At 39.0% G+C, this 22,121-nt stretch overlaps 2 protein-coding genes across 3 annotated transcripts; both read right to left on the bottom strand.

Moving 5' to 3' along the window:
- Positions 1-132: 132 nt before the first annotated feature.
- vps51 (VPS51 subunit of GARP complex) lies at positions 133-6,752 on the bottom strand. Its single transcript, XM_024264682.2, has 11 exons — positions 6,278-6,752; positions 6,028-6,157; positions 5,807-5,953; positions 5,368-5,587; positions 2,378-3,263; positions 2,085-2,300; positions 1,917-2,000; positions 1,695-1,829; positions 1,048-1,169; positions 869-956; positions 133-765 (listed from the first exon to the last, which is right to left on the bottom strand). Exons 1-11 carry the CDS (start codon positions 6,458-6,460, stop codon positions 505-507), a joined length of 2,472 nt encoding a protein of 823 aa, XP_024120450.1. The 5' UTR covers positions 6,461-6,752; the 3' UTR covers positions 133-504.
- Positions 6,753-7,654: 902 nt separating this feature from the next.
- frmd8 (FERM domain containing 8) lies at positions 7,655-21,560 on the bottom strand. 2 transcript variants are annotated; one of them, XM_024266332.2, is made up of 11 exons: positions 21,357-21,560; positions 18,609-18,706; positions 18,329-18,496; positions 18,136-18,237; positions 14,209-14,267; positions 13,347-13,513; positions 12,911-13,126; positions 12,703-12,826; positions 11,931-12,080; positions 10,119-10,353; positions 7,655-10,048 (listed from the first exon to the last, which is right to left on the bottom strand). In XM_024266332.2, the coding sequence occupies exons 2-11, from the start codon at positions 18,697-18,699 to the stop codon at positions 9,939-9,941; spliced, it is 1,422 nt and encodes a 473-aa protein (XP_024122100.1). In that variant the 5' UTR covers positions 18,700-18,706; positions 21,357-21,560; the 3' UTR covers positions 7,655-9,938. The 2 variants fall into 2 exon arrangements, with proteins under 2 accessions (XP_024122100.1, XP_024122099.1); XM_024266331.2 differs by having other exon boundaries at positions 21,361-21,556.
- Between the last annotated feature and the right edge of the window lie 561 nt (positions 21,561-22,121).

Below are 22,121 nucleotides of genomic sequence, written 5' to 3'. Positions count from 1 at the left end.
TTGTGATTTAATGTTTAATTTGCAACATTTTGTCGAGGAAAACATTTAAATTCTACGTTTATATTTTATTAGAGACCTCAAATTAAACCAAATTACTACATTTAATCAAAACATACAGAGAAACGAAAAAAGTCAAGTTTTCTCATCATTTAATGTTAGACAATTAACACATTTATTGATTACAAATTGAACAACAAAGTAGTCACCTACTGAATATATTAGTATAATCATAGAACAATCTTATCCATTGATTTGAAATTTAACAAGAAGCATTTTCTGGATTTTAGTGTCAAGTACATAGCATGAAATAAACATGCAAATCCAAAGTGTCTGCACTTCAAAGGTAACATCCTAGAAATGAACAGTCATTCACAATCAAGAGTGTTTACAATACTTCAGCTGATTTCTCTCAAGAGTTTCTGAGCACAAGATGTTGACAGTATCATTTCAAAAAAAAAAAAAGAAAAGAGCCAGGGTACGATGTCTAAACTTTAAGGCTGAACCTCAACCTCTCTCACAGATGACCTCGATCACACTCTGCTCCATCGGAGCCGGGTCTAGACATCGGTGAGCACAGCTTCCCACGATCTCATCCAGCAGGAAATGCACGAGGTTCTCGTCAGAAACAAAGCGCCACAGGTACATCTGCAGGTAGTGGCAGTCCACTTGGATTTGCTGCAGCCCGTAGCGCCCGAAAGTACGCAGACGGACACACTCCAGGAATGTTTTCAGACTGATTTTGATGATTCCTGTCATCACAGACACCTAAAAGAAGAGAAATGTGCAAGGGTCACCCATTTAGAATAGAATAGAATCAAGGTCCGAATAACAACAAACAGATCTTCTTCTGTGCAGAGAGCGTCCCCACCTTGTTGAACTCCACTGAGCTGAAGATGTCAATCCTCTCAGAAAACAGCTTGTGGATGTTGCTCAGCAGATTTGTATCCATCGGAGCACTACAGGGGAAACAGAAAATCTCATTAAAATGTGGTAAACCTGGATAAAACTCTCATTTTTAACGCGTTGTGGTCATGTGGCCGTGTTTACCTTGGAGTGTAGCTGGCAGCGTAGCGGACTTGTTGTCTGGAGCTGCTGTACACAGAGAAGGTTCTTTTGCTGGAGTCACTGCTGTGGGCTTTCCTCACACCTTCTTCATATAAAAGACCCACCTAGGATCAAAAAGAAGAATAGAAAAGAACTGGAGTATTATGACAAAATAAGAAAATAGATATATTTCTTAAAGTCCCACTCCGATCATCTTTTGTAAAAGCGTTTCCAGTGGTCTTTAAATCATGATTATGCTGTTTTCAGCCAACATTTTAAAAACCTGTGGAATTTTCTAGGGCTGGGTATTGATAGTAATTTCCAGAAACATTTCAATTCACCAGAGCCTGCATCCATTCAATTCAAACTTTTTTTTTTTAATCTTTCGATTCTTCATTTCAATTCAATTTTGAGTCTACACATTTATACACATTTGTTTAGAAATACATGAATAATCTACTTTATGTTTTGAATGTATTTATATTATATAATACAGTTCATATAGTATAAAATGTAATCTGTAATTCATCTGCTTCTACCCAAAAACTGTATGTTAAGATTATACTTCTTTTGATACGTCCTCAATTATCAGAAAAATTCCACAAGAACATGTAAAAACAAACATTTTCATCGGATCTTTAAAGATTCACCTGGACATCAATGGAGGTCGTGTCTTCTACGACTCTCTTCATTACAGCGCGAACGTTTCGCGGCTCGATGGTGTTGACCCAGTCCCGTGTTTCCACGCTCTTTCGTAACATTTGGGAGATGATCAGTCCTTGAACCTGCAACGCAAAAGAAGAAATAAAAGGTTTTGTCAGGCATTTGAAGTCTTCTTCCCTAAGTAGAGACTCAGCTGCTGAGAATACAACCTTGACATAATGGTTTAGCAGTTTCTGTGCCGCTTCTCTGGCTTCTGTACACAAAATCGTGACCGGCGTTACGGGACTGTGGTGCTGAAAAAGATGAAGACCGGGTATTTTTGAAGACACAAATCATCTGCAAGATTTTTTGGATCCGAACACAAAACGTTTTAATACCTGCACCAGGAACTGCTCGTCCGTGAGAGTCAGTATGTAGGAGATGGTGGATGTTTCAAAATCCAGGCAGAGGCGGGACAGAAGCAGGAGAAGCGCCGGCGGAGTGGAACCTCCTTTGTCGCCTGCGCTCTCACAAAACTGACGAGAGGACTGACACACGAACTTGATGAAGTTCACCACCAGACTCTCACGTACGCCCTGACTGCAGAACTCCCCCTGGGTGGAGGAGCCGGACATTATCGTTAATGAGATAAAAACGTTTTTATATTTTATTTTGAAAGGAAAAGGATTACCTTGAAGTAGGGTTTGTTTGAGAATGTGATGTCTTTAGCTGTAAACAGATGCACTGAAGCCAACACCGACTTAATCTGGTTGAGAATAGAAGCTGACAGTGAAGACAGCAGCTCCGGCAGACTGTTTGGAGCATCTCTGCTGGTGGCTCCGCCCCCTAGATGAGCTCCGCCTCCTGACCCAGTGGCACCACCCACAGAGAGGCGAGGCGCCGCCAGAGCCTGCCTCACATCCGTCAGACTGTCCATGTAGAAGCTCTGCAGGGCGGCGAGGTACTGCTTGACGCGCTCCGTCGCTGCCCGGATCACGATTTCTGTGCCCTGGTTCGGGACGGTGGAGCTCGGCAGCAGTTTGGAGACGGCCTGAAGCCTGCGGTGGAAGCGGTCGAGTGCGCGGACCAAGAGGGAGTTATCGCTGACTCCCTTCTCCTCTTGTATCCTCCTTTCCACCAGCGAGAAGTACTGCGCAGCCAGGTCGTCCACGAACACGTGCAGCTTCCTGTTTGCCATCTGAGGGATATTCTTGGACGCCAGCTCCCCCGTCTGAGCGTGGTTGATGAACAGTTCTTGATAGGAGGTAATAACTAAACACAAGCTGCTCACAAATTCATTGCAGCCTCGGTCTATGAACTCCAGGATGTCAGTGTTTGGAGTGGGAGTGGCTTTAGGGGAGGAGTCAGTCGGGGATCCTGCTGGAGACCTGCGTGCAGAAGCATCTTTCACAGCAGTGGGGTAAGGTCTGATCTCCGCCTCCAGGCCCTGCAGGTCCGCCTCCAGTCGAGACCGGGCATGGGTCAGGAATTTGTCGCAAAGTTCCTCTGCGGGCTCGTCCAACTGTAGGAGCAGCTCGACACACTCGGACAAATCCTTGGCACTCGTCCCTCCATCCCTGGAAAACGAGCAAAAGATGAAGAAACAGTTGATAAAAACTGAACTGTTGGAGAAGAACATTTTTTTATTCTTGTCCCTCATGACTCGTTCCCACTGAGCGGTCCAGACAGGACTGGGCCGGACCAGTAGGTCCATAGAAAAAGAACGGACCAGTTAGGGCGGAGCTTCTGTCGTAACACGATGAAATCCATTGATTTCAGCAAGCGTCCAACAAGCGCTTTTCCCGACGCAACCAGCTCAGGGGCCTTGAGGTACAGCACATGTGTAGAAGTCAAGGCCCGGGGGCCGGATCCGGCCCTCTAGATCATTTTATTTTATTGTTATCAATGGCCCGACTTTATCTTTTATTTCTAACTTGTGTAATTTTGACAGAATATATTTTTATGGAGTAAAATATTGAAAGTTATTTAAGGTTTAAGTTGATTTATTCTGGAATAATATTCCTGCATTTTTATTATTCATTATTATGTTGAAAATTTACAGTTTTACATTTTTTAAAATTGGCATTCTGTTCGCTTTTTGGACTATTTTGGCATTTACTGAGATATTTTAGGCTATTTTGGAGTTTAGCCAATATATTAACTACATGCTAGCTTTTTTTGGCTAATTTAGGCTTTTGTCTTGTTTTTTAGGCTATTTTGGAGTGAAGCTAATATTTACACACCAGCTGTTTGGGATAATTTAGGCTTTTTCAGATTTTTTTAGGCTATTTGGAAGTTTAGCTATTTTTTCAGCGACATGCTAGCAGTTCTTTTTTGTTTGTTTTTTTAAGCTAATTTGGAATTGAGCTGATATTTTAGCTGGCTATCAACTTCAGCGTTTTCAGCTATCGATTTCAGAATTTTAACAATCAATTTCAGCATCCTCGTCTATCAGCAGAAGCATCTTCAGCAGCCAAATTCATGCCATATATAATACTATATAACGCTATATATCTAGTTCATAATTATGTTAAAAAGTTACAGTTTTAAAAATGTTGTTTTAGAGTGTTCCATAAATGTTTATCTTGTTCGGCCCGTGACCTAAGGCGTGTTTTGGCCCCTTGTGCGATTGAGTTTGAGACCCCTGTGGTAGAGTGTCCACCCTGAACATGAAAGGTCGTGGGTTCAAATGCCGGCCGAGGCTTACTAGAGAGACTGAAAATGGGACACTCAGCATTCAGGGGTGGGACTGGGGGGTTAAACCACCAAATGGTTCCAGAGCGCAGCTGTGTCTATAGCTCCCCGCTCCCCCAGAGGATGAGTCAAATGCAGAGAACAAACTTCACACACTGCGGTGCATGACAACTAATGGAACTTTAACTTCAAGATCAAGATAGTTTTGCCTTCTTTATGGCTGTATTCTTCTTCTCCCTCCACAATCGTCTTGCCAAGAATATTACATTTTTTGCATGTGGTATTCTTCTCTTTTTTAACGCGGATTAGGGACGCTCACTTGAATTTCCCAGACCATTCTAACCCGTCCAGGAGAGGGCCGGCATTCAAGTCTCATTCCAATCGTCTTTTGATCTACTTTTAAAGCGTTTCCAGTCATCTTTTAATTATGATTATGCCATTTTTAGCCAAAATCAAAAACCGTGTGTTGTTTTCTAAGACATAGTCTCAGCAGAACAGCAGGAGCTCATTAGAAATTCACCTCCGAGTAATGAGCGGGAGTAAGCCTGCACTTAATTCCCCTCATCCCTTTGTTTTCCTTCTCTCCCTCTAGCTTACAGCCTCATACAACCCCAAGCTAACATTACTAACGCAACGAAAATTGGTGAGCAATATGGGAGCTATCCAGGCGTACAGTTTTGATCCAGATTCCAGCTCAGACGAGGAAAAACAAAGACATTTATAGATCTATTTATCTGCAAGTGGATGCATCAGAATGGAGCAGAGAAGAGAGCTTGTAGCCTGAATTACATCACACTTACAAGCTTTTTTCAATAGAATCTTTCATCTGTTTCATATTAACAAACATTTTAATTAAAGAAAAAATCAGAAACCCAATTTTAATATATTTTAATGCATATTTGTCCTTCATTAGAAAAATACAACACCAAAAACACAATTTTCCTCGTTGTGGGACAGCTGTCACAAAATCTGTTGAGAACTCCTCACCTGAACTTTTGTCGAAGCTCCTGAGCCAGCTTGTCCATGATGGCGTGACAGTCGTCCTGGATGCCCTTGAAGGAGGGCAGGTGGCTGTACTGCTGCAGGACGCAGCGGGCTCTGCGGTGAAAGCTCACGGCCTGAGCGTAGGCCTTCAGCTCCAGACACTTGTTCAGTCTAGCAGGTAACTCGAACAGAAACTGAAGCTTCCTCAACAGAGTGTGAACCCCTGTGAGAAAACACAAACAGGAGGACATAACCCAGAGGTCTGCAAAATTAAGTCTTTAACCCTTTAACACCTGAGGCGTCGCCGGTGTTGGCGCTTTTCTCCTTCACAATCTACTGGAATTATGTTGATCGTGTTGACAATTAAAAAATACAGTAAATTAAAGAACATAAACACTTGGTGTTTCAGAGTAAAAAAAATAAATTCTTGATCAAATCTTACCAGAGAGTTTAGTAATCTGTGCGTGCTGATCCTGGAGAGTGCCACTGATACTAGCACTGAAGTCAGTGATCGCAGCCATGTTTGCAGACAAACAATCCATCTCATCCTCCATTTTTTTAAAGTCGTTTTTCATTTTCCTTATTGTGTCTGTCAAAAAAAAAAGATTAATCTGTTTATGTTTCCATAACTCCCTGATGTTTTATTAAAGGTGGGTGCTTTACCTGTGGCAGATATGAACTTGTTGTAGTTTTCATAGACCAGAGTCTGCATGTCACTGTCCAAGGATCGAATCTGCTTCACCATACAGGTCTCCTGGTCCATCAGCTCAGCCAGAGAGCACTCCCTCCTCAGCTGCACACATCAGACCGACTGTCACACAAACGACACTCCAAACTATCTGACTTTAGAGGATATTTGTCTTTTGTTACGAGATTCTGTGAGGATCTAAACATAGCAAACCGACTGGCTGACCTTGTTGAGGTAGAGCTCCGGGTCGAAATGTGGCCCGTTGATGTCGCAGGGATCCAGAGACGGCGACTTCTCGCTGGTCTTTCCCTCCTCGTTCAGCCCATAGTACAGCTTCAGCATCCCGTGCACCCTTCGCCTCCTCCCGGACTCATCTGGCCCTTCCGAGCCGTCTGTGTCCGCGTCCATCCCGAGCTCCGACCAGCTGTGAGGCGAACGGACTGGGGTAAGATTACAGAACACGGAGACAGCCAACAGACGTTCGACAAGACCTAAAACTGTCAGTTCTTTCTCTAATTTGACAGATTTTCTTATATCTGAAACATGTTATAGAGCTAGAATAGTTGTATTAAACAGCGAGAATATATTTCAGTAATTTTCCGGACAAGCGAAGCAGCGAAACGGAAGACATGTCATTTCCGGGTTTTCAGCCAATCAAAAGTTACGCTCTCTCTGAGTTTGCGCAGTGCAGACTTTCGGATGGTCCTCATTGCGCATGTCAATAAAGAAAAACACGAGAAACATTTTGGCCTGTATTTTCTTAACTATATATTTTTTAATATTTTAAAATATTTATCAGCACATATTTGTCATATTTCATACGCATAAACACTTAAATGACACAAATAAAAAGAAACAATGGTGTGTCAAACGGTAAAATAATTTAAAATAAGTGACTTAACATTGAACTAAAGACTAAAAACTAAACTAAAAACTAAAATACACGATTATTTGTATTTATATCCATGATATAAAGTCATATTGCTTTTTCAAAAAAATAAACAAATTTATTTTAAATTTCGATTTTTATATTTTTTAAGTCAGATTTAAGAAATTAGGAAGAGGAAAAAAAATGAAAAAACTATGCAACTAAAACTTCCAACTGTAAATGTAGAAAAATAACATTAAAAAAATAAAATAAAATATGATACTAGATTCAATAACTTCTTAGGTGAAATAAATTAGTCATTTACAACGAGAAATCTATCGGCCAACTTGAATGAAGAAAAAAATCATTTTTTTGAGAAACTGGCACAAATTTGTGGTCATAGCTCTAACGTGCTTCAGTCAGCTGAATTTCCTTTTTTGTGTTCAAAAAGGCTGCTGCTTTAGTAACAATTTATGACAAGAAGAAAATTAATATATATTTTGTTTTGGGCTTGCATCAACAAGACGTTAAATACTAATCAACTGTTACAAAACACTTAACTATTACAGTTTTTGAACCTTAAAACCAGAACCTGCTCCAAACTGACACGAAGGTTTCAGTGTGAAGTTTTACATAAAAAAACTCTCTAAACAACGTCGGTTAAAATAATCAGGAAGTGCGTATTTCACATCACCTCAGAGAACAACACAAAAACAAGTACTTAGAGATCCAAGACACTTTACAAATATTTATTTATTACACAAAAAGGAAAAAACACGGAGCCCAAAACTACATTAAACACTTCAATGTATTTGATTAAAAATAATTACTTTTATATCATGATGAGGGAACTAGATAACACAACAAATGCCACAAAAACAAGACAGTTTCTGATTTGCACGCCGAAAACAATCATTCACAGACCAGCTTGGTACAAAGAAAAAGGCACTTTAAGCTTTTGCAAAGTGACAGACGACGCTTAACCAGGATTAGCTTTTTCATTTTGTATACAAATACAAGTATACGAAGATAGAAAGTAATATCTATTCTCATAAAAGTGAACTCACTGTACAAAACAGTCGGATGGAAAAGGTTTATAAAGATATAAATATGTATTAGTAGTGCACATGATTGACTGCTGGAATGCCTGTTCAACAATGAGACATGCATAGTGTAGGTGGACATTTTACAGACTGCAGCTGTGATGTTCAAGACCTGGAGAGATGTGTGTGCTGAGGAGGAGCAGGAGGAATGCAAAACGCTGCTCAGGTGGAAAAAAAAACACAAAAATGTGAAGCTTTTATTCTAGTTTAGTGAAGAGAGATGATGGCAAAGAAAAAAAACACAAAAATAATCAAATCGGGAAAATTTAAGGAGTCACTTATCAGCTAGGAAAACTGACTTATATAAACGAGGTGAAATTAAACAAACAAAAAAATATTTTGCCTTTCTTATCAGATGCAACTATTTACTAAGGACTCAACATATTTCAGCTATAATTTTTTACACACAATTGTTCGTTAATTTGAATTTCCCAGTGTTAAGATGCAGCAATTGCACAGAAAAGCTGGATGAAATAAATAAATCCATATTTTTGGACTTCTAAATATGTCTGCAAATTAAGAAAAATTGATGATTTGACTGAATGAATGAGAGATATAAGTGGGGAAAAAAGATTTGGGCTTTTAAATAAAACATCTTAATTTAGTGAAAGATGGCAGAAGAGATTTTAGGGCTTAAAAGAAATTACACAAATATAAAGAAAAAAAAATCCTTAATAAATGAAAGCTGTTAATAGCTTGAATTGATGACTGGAAGGTTTGAGTCACCAGAAATAGAGGGTCTCCTTACTTTGATAGAAGGCCGTCCAGTGTTCTCTGTGTTAAAGCAGACAGTGACGGACGATCTGAGGCTGAATATAGCCGGGTCATTTCACTTTGGAGCCTTCGTAAGTGAAATAAAAAGACCGTCTGACCAGAGCCCTGAGAATACTGCAGCACGGTCAAAAGTTGATCCATGTCCGAACACACAGAAAAAGATGACGAATCTCACAGAAACTGAAGGCTCGTCGTCTTTCTGCCAAGACGGAATAAAACCTAAAGGAAGACTCAAGCCTAAAAATGAATTTGATACAAAGATCAGGTTTTAGTTTCTGTTCCAAAAGACCTCATTTTGTGTTAAGAAAAAACGTGACAAAAGATTCTGAAGAAGTTCCTCTCACTGGAGAAATGGCAAAGTATTGCATCAGTTTCCATCTGCTTATCAGGTCCAGCATTTTAGTCACGAATGTCAGAGTTCGATCCAAGTCTTCATGTAAAATTATGATGGTTTTAAAATGACAGAAAAGTCGTTTTAATGTCAATTTTTACTTTTTAGAATTTCCCTTTTAGAAAAATGCTTTTCTCGTTTCTTCAGCTGATTACAAGAAAATATCTTTCTGCTCAACCCTCAGAATCATATAAAGAAATCGACCTCCTGCAAGTATTAATGCTTCAAATCTGAAGGAGTACTTACAAGTATCCTCCACAGCACAGCCAATGTGTACCCATACCAGTGAGCACATAATACTGATACCAGCACTTCTCTGAGCTGGCTTCGCCCCTTCGATGAGAACAAGGCACTGGCAGTTTGAAAAAGCAGAATAGTGAACAGACAGATGCAGATAAGCCCTAGAAAGTCGTCGTCATGCTGACTGAGGAGCCGTGAGAGCAGGTTAGTGTTACATGAAGCGTTTTTTTGTTTTAGAAAAATTCATCAGTGGAGTTGATTTCTTCAAAAATGCGACGGCGTCTCTCATCAGACGGTCTCTACCTAAAACCTCTTCAGTTCAAGCTTTGAATCAAGTTATCTGATTGAGTTCTGAACTCTTCTTGAATATTGAGGATAAATATATTAACACTTGGAGAGCTCTCTGTTGGTCCTTTGCATGTTTTTACACAATAGCATTCAAAGATCTCAGTTAGTCTATAAAGTTTCAGTGTAAAATGTTCCGATTTGGTCTTGTGGAGGAAGCAGACGTTAACCTTGCTCCAGGCTCTCCGCTCCTTGCACAGCAGAGTAGGTGGAGGCTCCCTGACGGCTGAAGAAGGACGCGGCTCTTTTCGGCTTCAACCGTTTAATCTCTTTGCCTGAAGGACAAACAAAACGCCTCAGAACGTGCTGCTTGGAACTATTCAACAAACAAACCAACAGGTTTACCGTCGGCCACGTAGCTGATGGTGTTGAGCGCGTCGACCCGACTGCACACCACGCTGGGCTGTCTCTGCAGCATCGCGCGGCGTCCCCCTCGCCCGTTCCGGTCGCGGCCGTCCTGCGCGCCGGGCTGCTTGGACTGAGACGGGTTCTCCCCGCCGTCAGACTGGGCCGCAGCTCCTCCCTCAGAGGTAGACTTCAGCTCCACGCAGAACTCAATGAAACCGCTCATGAGCTCAGCCTGTTAACAAACAAATAAGACATGCGTCGACTTCTTCATTCATCTTCATTTTGAGATCAGAAAACAACCCTCATAAGGCTGTATTTGGGGCGGCATCATGGTTTTCCTCCCCAAGTCCAAAAATCTGCTGCACATGTTTATTATTTACTCTAAATTGTTCTTAGCTGTTAATGTGGGTATGTTTGTCTCTGTGTGGCCCTGCAATGGACTCCTTTGCATGGTAGTGGTTGGGATAGGCTCCAGCAACACGGTGACCCCATAAGTCAAGGCCCAGGGGCCGGATCTGGCCCTACGGGTAATTCTATCCGGCCCTCCAGATCATTTTTTATTTCATTGTTTTTAATGGTCCGATGTTATTTTGTGGTCATTTCTAATTTGTATAATTTTGACAAAATATGTTTTTATGGAGAGTAAAATATTGAAATGTATTCAAGGTTTAACTTGATTTAGTCTGGAATAATATTCCTGCCATTTTATTATTCATAATTATGTTAATAAAAAAATTAAGGTTTTAAAGTTTTAGAAATTTGCATTCTTCTAGCTTTTTGGACTATTTTGGCATTTACTAAGATTTTTTTAGGCTACTTTGGAGTTTAGCTAATATTTCAGCTACACACTAGCTGTTTTGGCTAATATTGGATTTTCTTTTTAAGGTTTTTAGGCTGTTTTGCAGTGTTAGCTATAAATGTTGCTAAAGTTTAAAGATTGTACAGTTTGTGTTACAAGCCATACTTGTAAAAGCGTTCCCAGTGGTCTTTTAATTATAACAATGCTGTTTTTAAGGACATAGTTTCTGCAGAGCAGCAGGACTTCATTAGAAATTCACCTCAGAGTTGTAGGCGGGACTGTTGACATGGAGCAACCCCGCTCCCCTTCCCATCACAAAGCGGAGTAAGGCGCTTGGGCTGTCCTGGTGTATTTTCTACGTCACAAATAAGCTCTTTTTCAAACATCCTGTTTTCGTCTTCTCCCGATTCATAATGATTTAATTAAAAAAGACTCACACAGTTTTAACCTTAACTTTTTATATTTGTCCTCCATCATGATAAAAATGTCAAAAGAACATGTTAAAAGCAGCATTTTCATTGGAGCTGAAGCACTTCACAATATAACCACTAGATGGCATGCTACAAGTATCAGAATGACCAAACATTAGAACCACTCCAATGAGAAATCGTGTTTTGGTGTTTTAACATGTTCTTGTGGGACAAATCTATAAAAAACAACTTCCGTATTTTATGATGTTTCAAATATGTTACCATTTCTGGAGAGGAAATGGTCTTTTAAAGTCAAAGAACTGCCTTCACACAGCTCCGAACACAACTCCTGTCCATGTTTTGTTCATGCAGTCTATAGGCTACACTAAGAAATAAGAAGTAGACGAGCCCGTGGTTATGCTGCAGTTATTGGATTAAAATCTGGTGAGATTAGGATCCACAGCCTTTCATATTATATAATATCTCTGCACCATCTGTCCCTCAAAGAGATCTTTTCTAAATAAAATAAATAAATAAAAAAAACAGCCCATGATGTAAGAAGATTACATCCGTCTCTCAGTAGAAGTGGTTTGAACGCACTTGTTTGGAGTAGATCTTCAGCAGCTTGTTGACAGGAGTGCCATCTTCTTCTCCGTCAAACTCCAGCCACAGAATGTGCGAGTCTCCCTCCTCTTCGGGGTAGGTGTGGTCCCAGGAGAGCTCGCTGAAGCGCAGGCCGAGCAGAACATGCTGTACGGGGAAACGGGACAACCAGTGCATTTATTCCTGGGGTGTCAAACTCAATCGCACAAGAGGCCAAAATCCAAAACACACTTTAGGTCGTGAGGCGAACAGGATAAACATTTATAGAGCACTGTAACTTTTTAAACCAGAACTTTTTCACATAATCATGAACTAGATATATAGCATTACCTAGCTGAAGTATTAGCTAAACTCTAAAATAGCCTAAAAAAACCTAAATTAGCCAAAACAACTGAAAAAAAACTTTAAAAATCTTAGTAAATTAAAAAATACTCCAAAAAGCTAACAGAATGCCAATTTATGAAACTTTACAACTGTAAGTTTTTAACATAAAATGAATAAATATGGAAAAAAAAGCAGGAATATTATTCCAGAAAAAAATCAACTTAAACCTTAAATAACTTTCAATATTTTTTTCTCCATAAAAAATATATTTTGTCAAAATTATATAAGTTAGAAATGAGCCCAAGATAACATTGATAACAATAAAATAAATGATCTGGAGGGCCGGATAGAATCACCCAGAGGGCCGGATCCGGCCCCCGGGCCTTGACTTTGACACGTGATTTGTTCCCATCAGAGCCCAAAAAACACAAAACCTGAAGCTCACCTTCTCCTTCATGTCGATCACATAAACTCCATCCAAGCAGATTCCAACGCTGACAGCTTTGCGTTTTCCCCGCTGGAGGATCCCCGCCGCCGGTTTGTCAATCTCCCCGAAGAAGAAAGCGCACCTTTTGGACCACATGATGATGATATTTTAAACAACGGCGTTCTCATCTTTAACCCGCCGACCTGCTTCCTCATGCAGCTCTCACCCATAATAAGGCAGACGGTGACACATGCTGAGGTACTGCTGCAGGAGCTGCGTGGGATCCGGAGAGTTCCCTGCGGATGTGCAGATCTTCCCGTACTCCTCGGAGAGTTTGTGCTCCAGCCTGGCATGGCGGCTCGACTTTCCGCGCAGCGTGGACAGCAGACCGCCGCTCCCCAACACGACGTGCTCCGGCAGGAAGGAAGTCAGCTTTTTCTCCCTGATTACGAGAGAAATCCCAAAAGCAGAACATCAGCATGATGACTTAACTTCTGAGGCTGTCTCACTTTGAAATCTGTCTCCTGTCTCATTTGTATTGCTGCAGCTTCACAAGGTCATAATGTACTTCTTTTTTTTTTAAAAATCTTCATAGAGATGCAACATAAGTTCCCCTCCTACATGGATTCTTTTGATGTCATCTAAGCGACGGGCTCTCGTACCTCACGGTGCTGGAGAACTGACTGCTGTCCACGGTGGTTCCCTCCTCCAGAGCAAACGACAAAGCTCCCAGCCCGGTCCAGTGCTCGGGGTCGCAGGGGTATCGACCGCTCAGGATGTTACTCTTGGCCTCTTCGTACAGGAGTCTCAACACCCCCTCATCGTCAATCTACCCAGGAGTGAGACAACAGAGCAGATGGGTCAACCAAAAATTCCTCTTTAGAGGCGACACAGAAGGTCCAGTTGAACGGAAGCTTTTCCCAAATGTAATTAACCACCAATAGTTTTAATGATCACACCTTTACTATTTCTCTTTTAATTGTTTTTTGTAATGTTTCATGTAAAGCTCTTTGAATAGTCTCTGTACATGAAATGTGATATACAAATAAACTTGCCTACCAAAAAAAAATCCACATTTTTTTCCATTTTTTTTTTTTTTTACCCGAAGTTTGGTCTTATCCTCTATTTGCTTTAAATCTTTACTCTGGTTAAACTTGCTTTGTGTGGAAAAAAAAAAGTTGAAACATCAAAGATGCAAAGTTTCAATCTAAGTAGATGTTTATAAAAACAGGAACGACCAGACTTCCTGTTTGGGAGCCGACCCTAGAGCTCATCAGAGGCTGTGATAATGATCTGGACTGAAACGGTCCACCACCAGTTTTTTTCATCATTATTATAGAGTAAAACGGGATACATGATGGCAAAAAAAAAGAAAAAAGTACTCAAATTAAGAAAAAAAACATGCTTAATTTCAGTCCACTTAGTTTATAATTGTCTTGAAACGATCAAACTTTGCACCAGTGACCGAGTATGAATGGCATAGTGAACATATTGCCTCTTACTGGTATGAATCCAGGTTTTTACCTGCAGCTCTTTAGATTTGGGGTAAAACACGTTCCGTCTGTACTGGAGAAACGGTTCATCTGAGGAAGAAACAAACCCAGCATCAGTGGTTTGAGACTCTTCAACTGGACTCTGGATGAAAATAGAGGAAAACTGAGGTTACAGAGACGACAGCCCGCCCCCAACCAAAGCCCACAGTTCAACCTGGAGGTAAAAGTCCCTCCGCACCAGGGCTGCCTCCATTAGTCGACTTATCGACTATTGAAATAGTCGACGACTATTTTAACAGTCGATTAGTCGTTAATTTATATTATATGGAGTCAGATTGTACCGGTAGTGTACAAGACTGTGGTGAGACCAGCCATGTTGTTTGGACTAGAAACAGTGGGACTGAAGAAAAGACAGGAAGCAGAGCTGGAGGTAGCAGAGATGAAGATGCTGAGGTTCTCTTTGGGAGTGACCAGGATGGATAGGATCAGGAATGAATACATCAGAGGGACAGCACATGTTAGAGGTTTTGGAGATAAAGTCAGAGAGGCCAGACTGAGATGGTTTGGACATGTTCAGAGGAGAGACAGTGAATATATTGGTAGAAGGATGCTGAGTCTAGAGCTGCAGGAAAGAGGTCTAGAGGAAGACCAAAGAGGAGGTTTATGGATGCAGTGAATGAAGACATGAAGGTGGCTGGTGTTAGAGTGGAGGATGCTGAAGACAGGCTTAGATGGAGGAAACTGATTCGCTGTGGCGACCCCTGATGGGAAAAGCCGAAAGGAAAAGAAGAAGAAGAAGATTGTACCGGTAGTAAAGTTGAATGTTTGAATGGGATTCTGCTAGCTTTTTGGGACTATTTTGGCATTTATTGTGTTTTTTTAGGCTATTTTAGAGGTAAGCTAATATTTCAGCTACATGCTAGCTATTTTTGCTAATTTAGGCTTTTTTTTGGTCTTTTTTGGAGTTCAGTTTATTTTTTTAGCAACATGCAAGCTGTTTTGGCTAATTTAGTCTTTTTCTGATTTTTTTTCTGGCTGTTTTAGAGTTTAGCTAATATTTCAGCTACATGGTAGCTATTTTAGCTAATTTAGGGTTTTTTGGAGTGTATCTTATTTTTTAGAAACAAGCTGGTTGTTTTGGCTAATTTAGGCTTTTTTAAGTTTTTTAGGCTAATTTGGTGTGTCATTAATATTTTAGCTGGCTATCAGCTTCAGCGATTTCAGCTATCAATTGTAGCATTTTCAGCTATCACCACTAGCACTTTCCATGGCCAAATTCAGTTTACAGCATTCACACTAGCATGTAATCCTATACATCTCATTTTTAGTTAGTTTAAAGCTAATGATGGTTAAGATGTGTGCTTTACATCTCATTTTTGTGCATGACCCAATTAGTTTTTTCATTTCATTTCATTTATTAATTGTTTCAAGCATGGTCAATTACAGCATATTTCAATCAACATAGACACATCACATATATAAATAACCAAAAGTAAATCACCATCAGATTCAAAGAGTATACATCATAGTACCTCTTTGATATCCTTCTTACCATTATATAAACTAAATAATTGATGCTTGAAACGGGAAGGGAAGAAGCAAAACTTATTTAATCCCTTCCCCTCTATAATCTTCATAATTTAACAATTATACATGGTTGCTATATTTAATATGTATTTTCAGATATTTATCTAAATATAGTACCTAATACTAACTTTGTCCAGCTATGTATTTATATCAGTAATCAGTTACCCTACCAATACTAATATAGTTCCTATAAGATTTCCAATATCACCTAAGTGCACCACCTATTATTTAACACTGGGTCCATTCACCCTCATGACCATTATTCACCTCCACCTCTATACTGAAACAATAACATTTCTATGTATCTTTTTTTAAACATATGGATATTGGAGCATTGTTTGAGCTCAACACTTAGCATTTGCCACAGTTTGATGCCACACACTGACACGCAGAAATATTTCTTGTAAGTTCTTGCAAATTGTATTTTAAATTCTCTGTATCCTCTTAAGTTATAGCCTTTTTTGTTTTCAGAGAATTGTTTTTGAATGTTATTATGTAATGAATTTCTATTAGCCTTGAATATAAATTGTGATGTCTGAAATTTTACCAAATCAAATATTTTCAGAAGTTTAGATTGGAGGAATAAATCATTTGTATGTTCAAGGTATGTAGCTCCATGAATAATTCTCATTGCATGTTTTTGAATTAAAAGTAAAGGTTGTAATGCTGTTATATAATTATTGCCCCAAATCTAAATACCATAAATCAGATATGGTAAGATCAGAGAACAATTTTGCAGGTATCTACTTTTATAGTCTAATATGTGCTTTACTTTATTTAAAATAAAAATGCTTCTGGACACTTTGTTCTGCGTGTTTCTGATCTGTGGCTTCCAACTTAACTTATTGTCAATAATGAGTCCCAAAAATGTATATTCATTTATACTTTCAATGGTCACATTATTAAGTTTGATCATTTGTTCTGTATTGACTTTACTGTGACCGAAGAACATTACTTTTGTTTTACTTAAATTTAATGATAGTTTATTGTAATTAATCCAGCTATTCAAGTGTTTTAACTCTTTATTTACTACATTAATAATGTCATTATGGTTATCTGCTGAATAAAATATGTTTGTGTCATCTGCAAATAATATCAGATTTAAGAGTTAAATATGTCATTGATGTAAATATTAAATAATTTTATATTATTTTATTTTAAATAGTTGACTAATTGGAAAAAATAATTGGTGATTAGTCGACTATTAAAATAATAATTTGCAGCAGCACTACTCCGTACTAAGAAACCCATCAACATGATTTAAATTCTGCATTACTGTTGGGTTATTTTCCATCTTTATAAGAAGGAAATTACAACCGAACATTTGAAACATTCTTACTGACACTCCTGTCACACCACCATGTGTGGGCTGCTCTCCTCCCCAAGTACAATCCTCATAAAAACACAACAGCCGGCTCTAACGTCAACGTTTTATGTCCACTTAGAAAGAAATTATCTTTTCATCTGGAAAGAGCTCTACTTTCAATCTTTTGTTCATTATTAGTTTGTAGAAGAGCGGGCTCCATTTGAAATCATTTCACATAATAACTACTTAAAAGCTAAGTAAATATAAAAATGCAGTCAAGGGAAAATCCCAAAAGACTGTTAAATAAATGAACATAAGACATGAACCCTTTAGCATTGATGTAAATCAAGTTTTCTGAAGATTCCTGGACAGGATTTCTTTTAAGATCATGCCAGCTCTATGACTTCATCCTTAACATGTTGATTCTACTGTTTGTGTCCTATTGCGTTATGCAGATTGAGCTGCTGCCCCCAGAATCCTCTTGTTCACAGTGACGTCCTGCAGTGGCAGAATGAACCCAAATCCTCCCTTCTGCAGGGCAGTGCATCCTGATTGGCTGTCGACCTTGTCAATCAATTTCCAATCTCCTCTGAGTTGTGTTCCCTGTACAGCATGCGTTTAATTTGCCCCATTTAAATAAATCTTCCAGATGTTATCACAATCAGATCTTTGCGTGACTTATCCTCTATGAAGTTTGAACGTTGAGAGTTTAAACAAAAGTGTGAAAATGTTCATATCTATCTGAGAAAAGTGAATAAAGTGTCAAGTGATGGTTTCACAACCTTAAAACATCTATTCTAATTACATCTACTTACGCAATAAATGAGGGAAACCTGTAAAACCTTTGCAGTGGTAGAAACTAGGAGTGTTTGGCATGTCCACATGTGCAGACTGGGATTAGGAAGTAAAAAACTTTGAAATAAAATGTCAAAATGAAAGAAAAATACAAAACTATGTATTAATCAGATCATATTAATGTTTACTGGCTTTGAGGTTTTGGACTGTAAACATGGCAGCTTCTTTTTGTTCAAAATTTGCCAAACTCAAACTGCTTCCAGGTCCTACCTTGTGCAATGTCGTCCTCTGACGCCTCAGTGAAGCGATACAACAAGTCCTTCCACTGACGACATAGTTTGTACGGCTGATGCCTCGCCTTCAACTGCAGCTCTGCAACAAGGAAAAGGGTCATCAATGAGTTTTATTATTTCAAGTGTATAAACAGTAACATAAAAAAGGGTTAAGAGAAAAAATACCTTACCAAGCAATGGGGAACAAAGCCAGAAGGCAAAAGCGTCGTGCAAAGACTCTGGAACATGGAGGGCCTCACGAACACTGCGGCCCAGCTCCTGCACCGTGACACTGCAGAGAGACTCCAAAGACAAGTGCACTGCGCTGTCACCACACAAGTACACAAGCACCTCCTGAACTGTGGGGGGAAAACATGGAATTTTTAGACAGAAAGGGATTCAATCGATCACTGCGTTGAAATGTGTCGAGAAAGGAGGTAAAGGGTTCATCGGGAGTTTGTAGAACCGTACCACGGGAAAGAGTTGCAGAGGAAGCAACACTTCCTCTTTGCGAATGATCATCTGACAGATCTGGAAGAAAACTGCAGCCATCTCCCTCCATCTCTAATCTGAAACCCAAAAACAAGCAAATGCTATGATCAAAGTAGACACAATATTTTAAATATATTTAAAAATCGACTCTTTGCACATGTTCCCCCAACGACCCACTCCAATAAAAATTGGGTTTTTAACATGTTCTTGAAGAATTTGTCTGATGATGGAGAATATATATAAAGATTATTTCTTAATTCAAATCGTTGTGAATCAGGAGAAGACAAAAAAAGCCTCCCTGTTCTGCTCCATTCTGATACATCCACTTTAAAACAAATAGATCCATTCACTGGTATCTGGATCAGAACTGTACGGCTGGATAGCTTCAGTATTGCGCATCATTTTTGTTGCACCACTAATATTAGGTTGGGGTTGTGCTGGGCTTTAAGCTAGCGGGAGAGATTTTCAACAAAGGTATGATGGAAAATGAGGGTAGGCTTACTAAAACTGAGAGGTGAATTTCTGATTAACTACTGCCGCTCTGCAGAAACTATGTCTTAAACACATTGTTTTCCTCTAAAAACAGTATAATCATAATGGAAAATACACTGGGAAGCCTTAAAATAGATCAAGATGATTGGAGGGGGACTTTAAGGATTTTAAGTTTTAACTGTTGTAGGTTTGAGTCCTGAACTCTTCAACATTGAAATTATTTAAAATCTTTGTATTTATCTCCATTTAAATTAAACTTTTTGGATGTTTTAGACCAGGGGTGTCAAACTGAATCGCACAAGGGGCCAAAATCCAAAACACACCTTAGGTTGCGGTCCGAACAGGATAAACATTTATTGAACACTTTAAAACTAAATTGGCTGATGTTATTTACATGTATTTACGCGCGACCAGCACAGAAAGTGATGGAAATTTATACTGGCAACACGTAATATGTGCAGCTAAGATCGCATTGCTGCATTGCCCGCACGCATTTTAAGTGTGTCCAAAGCTGGATTTCTTTTGTTGGTTGCACGTATTTAAAATTAAATTTAAAGTTAAAGTCCCATTAACTGTCACGCTAATAAATGTGTAAATGTGTTCACCACATTTGACCCATCCCCTGGTGGAGCCGTGAGCTGCAGAGACAGCCGCACTCAGGAACCATTTGCTTGTTTAACCCTAAACATAACCATAATCCTAACCTTAATCCTTTCCTCTGGGTCTGTGCGACTAAGAAAAAGGTTTAGCACTGTCCGCATGTTTTCTGAAAACTACATGCGAATAGACACTTTTAACTAAATTTTTAAAACTTTAAAACCGTAACTTTTTAAAATAATTATGAACTAGATATATAGGATATCTTGGGGTAATGCTAGTGTGAGTGATAAGCTAAATGTGGCCACTAAAGATGCTAGTGCTGATAGCTGAAGAAGCTGAAATTGATAGCTTAAAACCCTGACGCTAATAGCTGAAAATGCTAAAGCTGATAGCCAGCTAAAATATTAGCTAAATGCCCAATTGGTCTAAAAAACAACAACAACAACAAAAACTAAAAATAAAAATTAGGTTAGCCAAAACAGCTAGCATGTAGCTAAAATAAAGCTAAACTTCAAAGTAGCCTAAATTAACCAAAACAGCCCGAATGTAAATATTAATTTAACTCCAAAACAGCCTAAAAGATTTTTTTAAAAGCCTAAAATAGCCAAAACAAGCAGCATATGTAGCTGAAATATTAGCTAAACTCCAAAATAGCCAAAAAAAACAAACAAAAAAATATCCTAGAAAATGCCAAAAAAAAAATAGCCCCAAAAATGAGAAGAATGCCAATTTTTAAAACTGTAACTTTTTCAAATAATTCCAAATAATAAAAAGGAAGGAATATTATTCCAGAATAAGTTAACTTAAACTTTAAATAGCTTTCAATATTTTACCCTCCACAAAAAATATATTTTGTCAAAACTATACAAGTTAGAAATGAGCGCAAGATAACATCGGGTCATTAATAAAAAAAAAATAAAATGATCTGAAGGGCCGGATAGAATTACCCAGAGGGCCGGATCCGGCCCCCGGGCCTGTGTTTTAGACTGTAAAAAGCTCTGAAAATGCTTGAGTAAGAAACTATTTAAAAATAATACTGAGTCACAACCTGTGTTCCTAAAAGCGCGCGTGCTCAGAGCCTAAATAATAATTACTGTGGATTTTTATGTTATTTGTCATAAACCAAATGCTTAAGGTGCTAGTTCATCATACTGTTAAGGTCAGCGCCACCGTGTGGTTTCAAACGAAGCTGTCTCCTGAAGAATTCCAACACCTCGGAGGAGTGTTGACCAATCTCCAACATTAGCCCCAAAACCTAAACATCCGCCACTCAAGCTAGCATTTATGCTAACTATACCACGTTCACAAGGAGACACAAACTGAAACCTGACATCATCTAGTTTATGGACTTTAACAGGATTGTGTCAGACTCAACCAAACAATGGTGTAACAGGGAGCGACCCGCCGTGACATTTTTCTACCGTTAGCAAACAATCGCTTAAGAAAAGCCACCGCGAACATGCTACGAAATAACAACAAACACGACGCTAATGTCTTAAAATGTTCAGCCAAAAAACCCGTTTTTAATATTTTATAAACAATTTATTACAATTGAAGCTTCGCTCGTTTAGCTAAATGTTTTGAATACAAATCTTAAGAACTTGTTCACAGAAAAGAAAGCATGATATCGTTTACCTACTTTTAAATCCGCGTAGCACTTCCTCCGCTCGTTAAATCTGAAGGAAACAGGTCTGTCTAACTTTTTAAAGACGGCTAAATTCATCAGTTCCTCGGTGGTTCACTTTAATTCACCTGGCTAGCCACCACTGGCTAACTTTACCTAGCTTTCCGGGAAACTGCCACTGTCAGATCAAAGCTGCTGGATGATTGGTTAGTTTTTAGTATGTCCCGCCTCCACAAAATCAAACAGCCAATAGAAACGATCTTCAGCCAGCAACAAGATTCCAACCAGAGACGATGTTTTTACAGCGACAGGGCGGGAAACTACAATTATGTGTGACTTGACTAGGGGCTTTGGTGCATTTCTAACAAGATTATTAAAGTTAGCACTCCTCCTAAATATGTTTCTCAAAGCAATTTGTACAAACTACAAAAAAGAGTAAATAACCTGCAAAAATGAATCCCTTTCTCAGAATTTAAAGTCATATAATAAAAAATGCAATTTTCAAAGGTCATTCAAAAAGGAACCTCTTCAATCCTTTTGACGTACAGAAAAAAAACAAATGTAAATATATTTTTACAGTCCTCTAGTATAATAACTTTTCTTTACTACACTACAATGCACTTACATTTACAGTTGCAATAAATTGTAACTCTACATATAAAATGTTTGGTTTCTTCAATGCAAACCTCTTGTATGAATATAATAGTGCCCCTTTGACCTGCCTCAGCCATTATGAGGCCACGATTTACCACACGATCCATAAGTGTTGCCCTGAT

This window comes from Oryzias melastigma, linkage group LG14 (assembly GCF_002922805.2).
Source record: "Oryzias melastigma strain HK-1 linkage group LG14, ASM292280v2, whole genome shotgun sequence".
Lineage (NCBI taxonomy): Eukaryota > Metazoa > Chordata > Actinopteri > Beloniformes > Adrianichthyidae > Oryzias > Oryzias melastigma.
Note: the sequence above shows the minus strand (reverse complement) of the source record. Positions and strands in the feature narration are given on the sequence as shown.

Coding starts and splice junctions, on each gene's coding strand:
- vps51 (XM_024264682.2), bottom strand. CDS start 6,460: ATGGACGCGGACACAGACGGCTCGGAAGGGCCAGATGAGTCCGGGAGG. Junction 2,301..2,377: donor CAAACAAACCCTACTTCAAG/GTAATCCTTTTC, acceptor TCCTCCACCCAG/GGGGAGTTCTGCAGTCAGGG. Junction 1,170..1,694: donor CGACCTCCATTGATGTCCAG/GTGAATCTTTAA, acceptor TTTTGATCCTAG/GTGGGTCTTTTATATGAAGA.
- frmd8 (XM_024266332.2), bottom strand. CDS start 18,699: ATGGAGGGAGATGGCTGCAGTTTTCTTCCAGATCTGTCAGATGATCAT. Junction 18,238..18,328: donor GCTTTGTTCCCCATTGCTTG/GTAAGGTATTTT, acceptor TCCTTGTTGCAG/AGCTGCAGTTGAAGGCGAGG. Junction 10,354..11,930: donor TGAAGATCTACTCCAAACAA/GTGCGTTCAAAC, acceptor GTTTGTTAACAG/GCTGAGCTCATGAGCGGTTT.